The following is an 11,685-nucleotide window of genomic DNA, read 5'->3' as shown; positions in this document are numbered from 1 at the left end:
ACCATTATATATTGCAGTAATCTTACCCCCCCTTTTTCCCCAATCCTGCCACGTCCCTCTTTACATCTTTTAGTTTTCCCCTTACCTGTAGAGGCACAGGAAAACTAAAAGATGTGAAGTGATTAAACCAGGAGGGAGAAATAAGAAACCTGTGAGTAAAACATCAGAGCTGAAGGACAGGCTAGGGTGAGTGGGCCAAATAAGTGTTCTTTATACAAACGCAGGGAGTATAAGGAATAAATTGAATGAACTGCAGGCACGAATTCAAATTGGCGGGTATGACATGGTAACCATTACTGAGACATGGCTGCAAGACAGGCAGGACTGGGAACTAAATATACCAGGTTATAAGGTCTGCAGGACAGATAGGGAAAATGGCAGAGGGGGAGGAGTAGCCTTCGTGATTAAGGATGAAATCACCAACGATAAAGGATTTAAAGAGAGGTAAGCAGTCAGTGACAACCTTGTGGGTTGAATTAAGAAATAGGAAAGGATCTAAGACTGAAGTGGGAGTTGTGCATTGGCCCCCTGGTAGCAGTGCTGAAGTGCGAGATTGTATAAATGCAGAGATTAGACAAGCGTGTAGCAAAGGCAGTGTGGTTTTAATGGGGGATTTTAACTCGTATAGATTGGGAAAAGCAGACTAGCACCTGTCAGAAAGGTAGTGAATTTCTTGTGTGTCGGATAGTTTTCTACAACAATATGTCCTAAAGGCAACAAGGGGGTAAGCCATATTAGATTTAGTAATGAGCCAGACTTAGTTAACAGCCTAACTGTGCGTGAACGTTTATCCAATAGCGATCATAACATGATCGAGTTCAACGTAGCGTTTGAAAGAGAAACGCGAAACAGCTCCTCAGATTCTAGACTTGGGTAAAACTGACTTCAACAGGATGAGGCAGAGCCTGTCCACAGTAAACTGGACAAATTAGTTAATGGGCAAAATGACAGAAGATCAGTGGGAGATGTTTAAAAAAGAATTGAATGTGATCCAGTCCAGTTTATACCCCTGAGGGGCAAGCTCCACTTGCCCAAAAACCAGCCGTGGACGACTAAAGAGGTAAGGGACGGCATAAAACTAAAGGACGGGCATGGAAAAACACACAGATCCTGGCGAATGGGAAAAATAAAGAACAGCAAAGGGTCACAAAACAGAGAGTAAGAGCTACCAAAAGGGAATATGGAAAGAAACTTGCAAGGGGATATCAAATCAATACGAAGAATTTTTATAGTTACATTAGGAAAAAGAGGGTGGTCAGGAGCAATGTTGGCCCCTTAAACTGAAAGTGGTGATATTGTCAGTGACGATGGGGAAATGGCGGACATGTTGAATAATTACTTTGCGTCAGTATTTACAGTAGAAGAGGACAGCAGGCCGGAAATCCCAAAGAAACTAATATTGAATCAGGGACAGGGACTCAATAAAATTAACGTAAGTAAAATAACAGTAATGAAGAAAATAATGGCACTAAAGAGTGACAAATCCCCAGGGCCAGATGGTTTCCATCCCAGGGTTTAAAGGAAGTAGGTGAGCACATTGCAGATGCCCAAACTATAATCTTCCAAAGTTCTCCAGATTCAGGAACTGTCCCTTTTAGATTGGAAAGTTGCATATGTCGCCCTGCTTTTTAAGAATGGCGAGAGAGGGAAACCAGGGAATTATAGACCAGTTAGCCCAACATCTGCTGTTGGGAAATAGCTAGAGTCTATGATTAAGGATAGGGTGACTGAACGTCTCAAATTTTCAGCTGATCAGAGAGAGCCAGCATGGATTTATGAAAGGCAGGTCATGCCTGATGAACCTGATTGAATTTTTTGAAGGGGTGACTAACGTAGTACAGGGGAATGTCTATGGATGTTACTTGTATGGACTTCCAGAAGGCATTTGTTAAAGTCCCACATAAGAGACTGTTAACTAAGGTAGAAGCCCACGGAATTGAAGGCAAATTATTGACCTGGTTAGGAAAGTGGCTGTGTGGCAGGAGACAGAGTAGGGATAATGGGCAGGTACTCAAATTGGCAGGATGTGACTAGTGGTGTCCCGCAGGGATCTGTGTTGGGGCCTCAACTATTCACAATTTATTAAGGACTTGGATGATGGCATAGAAAGTCATATATCCAAATTTGCTGATGATACAAAGATAGGCGGCAGTGTAGATGAAGACATAAAATTACAAAAGAATATTTCTAGATTAAGTGAATGGGCAAAAATGTGGCAAATGGATTTCAATGTAAGCAAATGTGAGGTCATCCACTTTGGACCTAAAAAGGATAGAACAAGGTACTTTCTAAATGGTGAAAGGCTAAAAACAGTGGAGGTCCAGAGAGACTTGGGGGTCCAGGTACATAGATCATTAAAATGTCATGGACAAGTACAGAAAATAATCAAAAAGGCTAATGGAATGCTGGCCTTTATATCTCGAGGACTAGAATACAAGGGGGTAGAAGTTATGCTGCAGCTACACAAAGCCCTGGTTAGACCACACCTGGAGCACTGGGAGCAGTTCTGGGCACCACACCTTAGGAAGGATATATTGGCCTTGGAGGGAGTGCAGCGTAGGTTTACCAGAATGATGCCCGGACTTCAAGGGTTAAGTTACGAGGGGAGATTGCACAAATTAGGATTGTATTCCCTGGGATTTAGAAGGTTATGGGGTGATCTGATCGAAGTTTTCACAGAATCACAGAAACCCCACAGCGCAGATAGAGGCCATTTCGGCCCACCGAGCCTGCACCGACACATATCCCACCCGATCCCCGTAACCCCTACACCAACACATATCCCACCCTATCCCCGTAACCCCACGTATTTAATCCCCCTAACACTAAGGGTCAATTTATCATAGCCAATCAACCTAACCCGCACATCTTTGGACTGTGGGAGGAAACCGGAGCACCCGGAGAAAACCCACGCAAACACGGGGAGAATGTGCAAACTCCACACAGACAGTCGCCCGAGGCCGGATTCGAACCCGGGTCCCTGGCGCTGTGAGGCAACAGTGCTAACCACTATGCCACCGGGATATTAAGGGGAACAGATAGGGTAGAGAGAGAGAAACTATTTCTGCTGGTTGGGGATTCCAGGACTAGGGGGCATAGTCTAAAAATTAGAGCCAGACCTTTCAGGAGTCAAATTAGGAAACACTTCTACACACAAAGGGTGGTAGAAGTTTGGAACTCTCTTCTGCAAACTGCAGTTGATGCTAGATCAATTGTTAATTTTAAATCTGAGATTGATAGCTTTCTGTTAACCAAAGGTATTAAGGGATATGGGCCAAAGGCGGGTATATGGAGTTAGGTCGCAGATCAGCCATGATCTCATTGAATGGCGGAACAGGCTCGAGGGGCTGAATGGCCTCCTCCTGTTCCTATGTTCTTCACCCATTCCCCTTCCCTCCAGTGCTATGTTACTGTTTATAAGAACATAAGAAATAGGAGCCTGCTCCGCCATTCAATAAGATCATGGCTGATCTACCTCAACTCCACCTCCCCGCCCAATCCCCATATCCCTTGACTCCCTTAGTATCCAAACCTCCGTCGATCTGGGCCTTGAATATGCTCAACGACTGAGCCTCCACAGCCCTCTGGGGCAGAGAATTCCAAAGATTCACCACCCTCTGAGTGAAGAAATTTCTCCTCATCTCAGTCCTAAATGGCCGACCCTTCTGCTGAGCCTGACCTCTGGTTCTAGACCCCAGGGGAAACATCCTCCCTGCATCTACCCTGTCAAGCCCCTTAAGAATTTGACATGTTTCAATGAGATATTGCAGTAATCCTCCCTTTCCTTTCATAGTCACAACACTAAGACTACCACGTGGCTGGACCCTCGTCTTGCTAAGAAATCGAAACCCCCGGAGGAGTGCAACGAAGGGGGTAAGTAACAGCTTTCAAAATTTGTCCTTTTGTTACTGGTATTTTCCCCCCCAAGGATGCTAATGTGTCTTCATTCAGTTGGTGTGCAGTTTGATGCAGTTCGGCACTCTCATAGAATGTCACACCCTGCACTATATTGGGATAAAGACAGATCTCTGATACTAGCGCCCTTTTCAGACCGATCCGAAATGGTGGAACCCGTTGGTATTTTTGAATGTGCAGGTCATTCTTCTGCAGGAGGGTCCGGTTGGGGTTTGGGGGGGGGGGGGGGCGGAAGTGGTTGTACAAGTGACGGTCAGTGTTTATTTTCTATGTTGTGCGTGTGGCCTGCTTTGGTAACCTGTTCCAGCTGTGTTGCAGCATGCATTTACAGATGTTTGCACAGAAGCCTCTCCATGTAACAGGAAGCTTAAAAAAAAAAAAAAATGCTGAATTCTGAAAATCTGAAATCAAAACTGAGAATGCTGAATGTACACAGGTCAGTCAGCATCTGTAGCGAGAGAAAAGACGGGATATTGCGATCTTGGCTGCGTAGCCCTTCATCGGTAGGGCAATGCACTCATTGTAGCTCACACTTCCTTCATTGATGTATGGCGCATGCCAATCACTGGGTGCATTGTGGTGTGTGGCTCGCACAAAGCTTTGTGGAGAAGTTAGCTTTTAGATCATCTATATTCTCTTAATGCTAAAGTTCCCAATGTGTTGTAGTGGTCAGGCAGACCAAGTGAAAGACATCACACACGGAGGCTGGATCCCATCAGCCGCTTGCTTTTTTGTCACACTGTGTACGTAGCTTTGTAAAGCTGCTGTCGGGCAAGCTTTGTTCCATTATCCAAAAGCAACTCTCATTTATGTGGTGCCTTTTAACGTCGATAAATGTCGCAGATAGAGTGGATAGGAAGGACCTATTTCCCTTAGCAGAGAGGTCAATGACCAGGGGGCACAGATTTAAAGTAATTGGTCGAAGGATTAGAGGGGATTTGAGGAGAACCTTTTTCACCCAGAGGGTGGTGGGGGTCTGGAACTCTCTGCCTGAAAGGGTGGGAGAGGCAGAAACCCTCATCACATTAAAAAAGTACTTGGATATGTACTCGAAGTGCCGAAACCAACAGGGCTACGGGCCAAGGGCTGGAAAGTGGGATTAGGCTGGATAGCTCTTTGTCGGTCGGCACAGACATGATGGGCTGAATGGCCTCCTCCTGTGCCAAAGATCTCTTGATTTCTAAGTGTTCCACACAGGTTTATGGAAATAATGGAAGCAAAGCCAAAGACACAGATATTGGGAGGTGTGGAGTGGGGGTGGAGAAGAGAGATGGCGGCGGGGGAGAGAAGGAGGGTGGGGGGGAAGAGAGCGGTGGGAGGGGAGGAGAGGGGGAGAGAGCGGTGGGGGGGGGAGGAGAGGGGGAGAGAGCGGTGGGGGGGGAGGAGAGGGGGAGAGAGCGGTGGGGGGGGAGGAGAGGGGGAGAGCGGTGGGGGGGGAGAGGGGGAGAGAGCGGTGGGGGGGGGAGGGGAGGAGGGTGGGGGGAGAGGAGAGGGGGGGGGTGGAGGGGGGGAGAGAGCGGTGGGGGGGGAGGAGAGGGGGAGAGAGCGGTGGGGGGGGGGGAGGAGAGGGGGGGGAGGAGAGGGGGAGGGGGGGGGGGAGGAGAGGGGGGAGAGAGCGGTGGGGGGGAGGAGAGGGGGAGAGAGCGGTGGGGGGGAGGAGAGGGGGAGAGAGCGGTGGGGGGGAGAGGGGGAGGAGAGCGGTGGGGGGGAGGAGAGGGGGAGAGAGCGGGGGGGAGGAGAGGGGGAGAGAGGTGGGGGGGAGGAGAGGTGGGGGGGAGGTGGGGGGGGAGAGAGCGGTGGGGGGGAGAGGGGGAGAGCGGTGGGGGGGAGGAGAGGGGGAGAGAGCGGGGGGGGGGGAGGAGAGGGGGAGAGAGCGGGGGGGGGAGGAGGGGAGAGGGGAGCGGTGGGGGGGAGGAGAGGGGGAGAGAGCGGTGGGGGGGGAGGAGAGGGGGAGAGAGCGGTGGGGGGGGAGGAGAGGGGGAGAGAGCGGTGGGGGGGGGAGGAGAGGGGGGAGAGAGCGGTGGGGGGGGAGGAGAGGGGGGGGGGAGGAGGGGGAGAGAGCGGTGGGGGGGGAGGAGAGGGGGAGAGAGCGGTGGGGGGGGAGGAGAGGGGGGAGAGCGAGGGGGGGGGAGGAGAGGGGGAGAGAGCGGTGGGGGGGGAGGAGAGGGGGAGAGAGCGGTGGGGGGGAGGAGAGGGGAGAGAGCGGTGGGGGGGGAGGAGAGGGGGAGAGAGCGGTGGGGGGGGAGGAGAGGGGGAGAGAGCGGTGGGGGGGGAGGAGAGGGGGAGAGAGCGGTGGGGGGGGAGGAGAGGGGGAGAGAGCGGGGGGGGGAGGAGAGGGGGAGAGCTGGGGGGGGAGGGGGGGAGGAGCGGGGGGGTGGGGTGGGGGAGGTGAGGGGGGGGAGAGAGGGGGGAGGGGGGGGGAGGAGAGGGGGAGAGAGCGGTGGGGGGGGAGGAGAGGGGGAGAGAGCGGTGGGGGGGGAGGAGAGGGGGAGAGAGCGGTGGGGGGGAGGAGAGGGGGAGAGAGCGGTGGGGGGGGAGGAGAGGGGGAGAGAGCGGTGGGGGGGGAGGAGAGGGGGAGAGAGCGGTGGGGGGGGGAGGAGAGGGGGAGAGAGCGGTGGGGGGGGAGGAGAGGGGGAGAGAGCGGTGGGGGGGAGGAGAGGGGGAGAGAGCGGTGGGGGGGGAGGAGAGGGGGAGAGAGCGGTGGGGGGGGGAGGAGAGGGGGAGAGAGCGGTGGGGGGGGGAGGAGAGGGGGAGAGAGCGGTGGGGGGGGAGGAGAGGGGGAGAGAGCGGTGGGGGGGGAGGAGAGGGGAGAGAGCGGTGGGGGGGGAGAGGGGGAGAGCGGTGGGGGGGGAGAGAGCGGTGGGGGGGGAGGAGAGGGGGAGAGAGCGGTGGGGGGGAGGAGAGGGGGAGAGAGCGGTGGGGGGGAGGGAGGGAGAGGGGGGAGAGAGCGGTGGGGGGGAGGAGAGGGGGAGAGAGCGGTGGTGGGGAGGAGAGGGGAGAGAGCGGTGGGGGGGAGGAGAGGGGGAGAGAGCGGTGGGGGGGGGAGAGAGCGGTGGGGGGGGAGGAGAGGGGGAGAGAGCGGTGGGGGGGAGGAGAGGGGGAGAGAGCGGTGGGGGGGAGGGGAGGGGGAGGAGAGGGGGAGAGAGCGGTGGGGGGGAGGAGAGGGGGAGAGAGCGGTGGGGGGGAGGAGAGGGGGAGAGAGCGGTGGGGGGGAGGAGAGGGGGAGAGAGCGGTGGGGGGGAGGAGAGGGGGAGAGAGCGGTGGGGGAGGAGAGGGGGAGAGAGCGGTGGGGGGAGGGGGGGGAGGAGAGGGGGGAGGAGAGCGGTGGGGGGGAGGAGAGGGGGAGAGAGCGGTGGGGGGAGAGAGCGGTGGGGGGGAGGAGAGGGGGAGAGAGCGGTGGGGGGGGAGGAGAGGGGGAGAGAGCGGTGGGGGGGGAGGAGAGGGGGAGAGAGCGGTGGGGGGAGGAGAGGGGGAGAGAGCGGTGGGGGGGGAGGAGAGGGGGAGAGAGCGGTGGGGGGGAGGAGAGGGGGAGAGCGGTGGGGGGAGGAGAGGGGGAGAGAGCGGTGGGGGGGAGAGGAGGGGGAGAGAGCGGTGGGGGGGAGGAGAGGGGGAGAGAGCGGTGGGGGGGGGAGGAGAGGGGGAGAGAGCGGTGGGGGGGGAGGAGAGGGGGAGAGAGCGGTTGGGGGGGGAGGAGAGGGGGAGAGAGCGGTGGGGGGGGAGGAGAGGGGGAGAGAGCGGTGGGGGGGAGGAGAGGGGGAGAGAGCGGTGGGGGGAGGAGAGGGGGAGAGAGCGGTGGGGGGGAGGAGAGGGGGAGAGAGCGGTGGGGGGGGAGGAGAGGGGGAGAGAGCGGTGGGGGGGAGGAGAGGGGGGAGAGAGCGGTGGGGGGGAGGAGAGGGGGAGAGAGCGGTGGGGGGGAGGAGAGGGGGAGAGAGCGGTGGGGGGAGGAGAGGGGGAGAGAGCGGTGGGGGGGGAGGAGAGGGGGAGAGAGCGGTGGGGGGGAGGAGAGGGGGAGAGAGCGGTGGGGGGAGAGAGCGGTGGGGGGGAGGAGAGGGGGAGAGAGCGGTGGGGGGGAGGAGAGGGGGGAGAGAGCGGTGGGGGGGAGGGAGAGGGGGAGAGAGCGGTGGGGGGGAGGAGAGGGGAGAGAGAGCGGTGGGGGGGAGGAGAGGGGGAGAGCGGTGGGGGGGGAGAGCGCGGTGGGGGGGAGGAGAGGGGGAGAGAGCGGTCGGGGGGGAGGAGAGGGGGAGAGAGCGGTGGGGGGGGAGGAGAGGGGGAGAGAGCGGTGGGGGGGAGGAGAGAGCGGTGGGGGGGAGGAGGGGGAGAGAGCGCTGGGGGGAGGAGAGGGGGAGAGAGCGCTGGGGGGGAGGAGAGGGGGAGAGAGCGCTGGGGGGGAGGAGAGGGGGAGAGAGCGCTGGGGGGGAGAAGAGGGGGAGAGAGCGTTGGGGGGGGAGGAGAGGGGGAGAGAGCGCTGGGGGGGAGGAGAGGGGGAGAGAGCGGTGGGGGGGGAGGAGAGGGGGAGAGAGCGCTGGGGGGAGGAGAGAGCGGTGGGGGGGGGAGAGAGCGGTGGGGGGGCGAGGAGAGGGGGAGAGAGCGGTTGGGGGGGGGGGGGGGAGAGCGGTGGGGGGGAGGAGAGGGGGAGAGAGCGGTGGGGGGGGGAGGAGAGGGGGAGAGAGCGGTGGGGGGGGAGGAGAGGGGGAGAGAGCGGTGGGAGGGGGAGAGAGCGGTGGGGGGGGAGGAGAGGGGGAGAGCGCGGTGGGGGGGGAGGAGAGGGGGAGAGAGCGCTGGGGGGGAGGAGAGAGCGGTGGGGGGGCGAGGAGAGGGGGAGAGAGCGGTGGGGGGGGAGGAGAGGGGGAGAGAGCGGTGGGGGGGAGAGGGGAGAGAGCGATGGGGGGAGAGAGCGGTGCGGGGGGAGGAGAGGGGGAGAGAGCGGTGGGGGGGGAGGAGAGGGGGAGAGAGCGGTGGGGGGGAGGAGAGGGGGAGAGAGCGGTGGGGGGGAGGAGAGGGAGAGGAGCGGTGGGGGGGAGAGGGTGAGAGCGGTGGGGGGAGAGCGCGGTGGGGGGGAGGAGAGGGGGAGAGCGCGGTGGGGGGGAGGAGAGGGGGAGGGAGCGGTCGGGGGGGAGGAGAGGGGGAGAGAGCGGTGGGGGGAGGAGAGGGAGAGCGAGCGGTCGGGGGGAGGAGAGGGGGAGAGAGCGGTGAGGGGGAGAGAGCGGTGAGGGGGAGAGAGCGGTGGGGGGAGGAGAGAGCGGTGGGGGGGAGGAGAGGGGGAGAGAGCGGTGGGGGGGAGGAGAGGGGGAGAGAGCGCTGGGGGGGAGGAGAGGGGAGAGAGCGCTGGGGGGAGGAGAGGGGGGAGAGAGCGCTGGGGGGGAGAAGAGGGGGAGAGAGCGTTGGGGGGGGAGGAGAGGGGGAGAGAGCGCTGGGGGGAGGAGAGGGGGAGAGAGCGCTGGGGGGGAGGAGAGGGGGAGAGCGCGGTGGGGGGGAGGAGAGGGGGAGAGAGCGGTGGGGGGGGAGGAGAGGGGGAGAGAGCGCTGGGGGGAGGAGAGAGCGGTGGGGGGGGAGAGAGCGGTGGGGGGGGCGAGGAGAGGGGGAGAGAGCGGTTGGGGGGGGGGAGGAGAGGGGGAGAGAGCGGTGGGGGGGGAGGAGAGGGGGAGAGAGCGGTGGGGGGGGAGGAGAGGGGGAGAGAGCGGTGGGGGGGGGAGAGGGGGAGAGAGCGGTGGGGGGGGAGAGGGGGAGAGAGCGGTGGGGGGGAGGAGAGGGGGAGAGAGTGGTGGGGGGGGAGGAGAGGGGGAGAGAGCGCTGGGGGGAGGAGGAGAGGTGGGGGGGGGCGAGGAGAGGGGGAGAGAGCGGTGGGGGGGAGGAGAGGGGGAGAGAGCGGTGGGGGGAGAGGGGGAGAGAGCGGTGGGGGGGGAGGAGAGGGGGAGAGCGGTGGGGGGGAGGAGAGGGGAGAGAGCGGTGGGGGGAGGAGAGGGAGAGCGAGCGGTGGTGGGGGGGAGGAGAGGGGGGAGAGTGGTGGGGGGGGAGGAGAGGGGGAGAGAGCGGGTGGGGGGGGGGAGGAGAGGGAGAGCGAGCGGTGTGAGGGGGGGAGGTAGAGGGGGAGAGAGCGGTGGGGGGGAGGAGAGGGGGTGAGAGGGTGAGAGAGCGGTGGGGGGGGAGGAGAGGGGAGAGCGGTGGGGGGGAGGAGAGGGGGAGAGAGCGCTGGGGGGGGAGGAGAGGGGGAGGAGAGCGCTGGGGGGGGGAGGAGGGGGAGAGAGCGCTGGGGGGGGGAGGGGAGAGCGGGAGGGGGGGGGGGAGGAGAGGGGGAGAGAGCGCTGGGGGGGGAGGAGAGGGGGAGAGAGCGGTGGGGGGGAGGAGAGGGGGAGAGAGCGCTGGGGGGGGAGGAGAGGGGGAGAGAGCGGTGGCGGGGAGGAGAGGGGGAGAGAGCGGTGGGGGGGAGGAGAGGGGGAGAGAGCGGTGGGGGGGGAGGAGAGGGGGAGAGCGGTGGGGGGGAGGAGAGGGGGGAGAGAGCGGTGGGGGGGAGGAGAGGGGGAGAGAGCGGTGGGGGGGAGAGAGCGGGGGTGGGGGGGAGGAGAGGGGGAGCGAGCGGTGGGGGGGAGGAGAGGGGGAGAGAGCGGTGGGGGGGAGAGAGGGGGAGAGAGCGGTGGGGGGGAGGAGAGGGAGAGAGAGCGGTGGGGGGGGAGGAGAGGGGGAGAGCGGTGGGGGGGGAGAGCGCGGTGGGGGGGAGGAGAGGGGGAGAGAGCGGTCGGGGGGGAGGAGAGGGGGAGAGAGCGGTGGGGGGGAGGAGAGGGAGAGCGAGCGGTGGGGGGGGAGGAGAGGGAGAGAGCGGTGGGGGGGGAGGAGAGGGGGAGAGAGCGGTGGGGGGGAGGAGAGAGCGGTGGGGGGGAGGAGAGGGGGAGAGAGCGCTGGGGGGGAGGAGAGGGGGGAGAGAGCGCTGGGGGGGAGGAGAGGGGGAGAGAGCGCTGGGGGGGAGGAGAGGGGGAGAGAGCGCTGGGGGGGAGAAGAGGGGGAGAGAGCGTTGGGGGGGGGGGGGGAGAGAGCGTTGGGGGGGGAGGAGAGGGGGAGAGAGCGCTGGGGGGGAGGAGAGGGGGAGAGAGCGGTGGGGGGGGGAGGAGAGGGGGAGAGAGCGCTGGGGGGGAGGAGAGAGCGGTGGGGGGGGCGAGGAGAGGGGGAGAGAGCGGTTGGGGGGGGGGGAGAGCGGTGGGGGGGGAGGAGAGGGGGAGAGAGCGCTGGGGGGGGGAGGAGAGGGGGAGAGAGCGGTGGGGGGGGAGGAGAGGGGGAGAGAGCGGTGGGAGGGGGAGAGAGCGGTGGGGGGGGAGGAGAGGGGGAGAGCGCGGTGGGGGGGAGGAGAGGGGGAGAGAGCGCTGGGGGGGGAGAGAGCGGGGGGAGGAGAGCGGTGGGGGGGCGAGGAGAGGGGGAGAGAGCGGTGGGGGGGAGGAGAGGGGGAGAGAGCGGTGGGGGGGAGAGGGGGAGAGAGCGATGGGGGGGAGAGAGCGGTGCGGGGGGAGGAGAGGGGGAGAGAGCGGTGGGGGGAGGAGAGGGGGAGAGAGCGGTGGGGGGGAGGAGAGGGGGAGAGAGCGGTGGGGGGGAGGAGAGGGGGAGAGAGCGGTGGGGGGGAGGAGAGGGAGAGAGAGCGGTGGGGGGGAGGAGAGGGGGAGAGCGGTGGGGGGGAGAGCGCGGTGGGGGGGAGGAGAGGGGGAGAGCGCGGTGGGGGGGAGGAGAGGGGGAGAGAGCGGTCGGGGGGGAGGAGAGGGGGAGAGAGCGGTGGGGGGGAGGAGAGGG

At 62.3% G+C, this 11,685-nt stretch overlaps 1 protein-coding gene across 1 annotated transcript in view; it reads left to right on the top strand.

Annotated features, from left to right (window-relative positions):
- Positions 1-11,685, top strand: part of LOC147105000 (membrane-associated guanylate kinase, WW and PDZ domain-containing protein 3-like) — a 136,201-nt gene that overhangs the window by 81,952 nt on the left and 42,564 nt on the right. Inside the window, exon 5 of the mRNA XM_086011774.1 lies at positions 3,791-3,873. Within this exon, the coding sequence (XP_085867900.1) occupies positions 3,791-3,873 (83 nt within the window). The remainder of the gene's footprint in view (positions 1-3,790; positions 3,874-11,685) is intronic.

Source organism: Somniosus microcephalus, chromosome 18 (assembly GCF_052327205.1).
Source record: "Somniosus microcephalus isolate GS21.2 chromosome 18, FLI_Smic_1.0, whole genome shotgun sequence".
NCBI classification, from domain to species: Eukaryota; Metazoa; Chordata; class Chondrichthyes; order Squaliformes; family Somniosidae; genus Somniosus; species Somniosus microcephalus.
The sequence above is the reverse complement of the archived record's forward strand: the minus strand, read 5'-3'. Positions and strand labels throughout refer to the sequence as shown.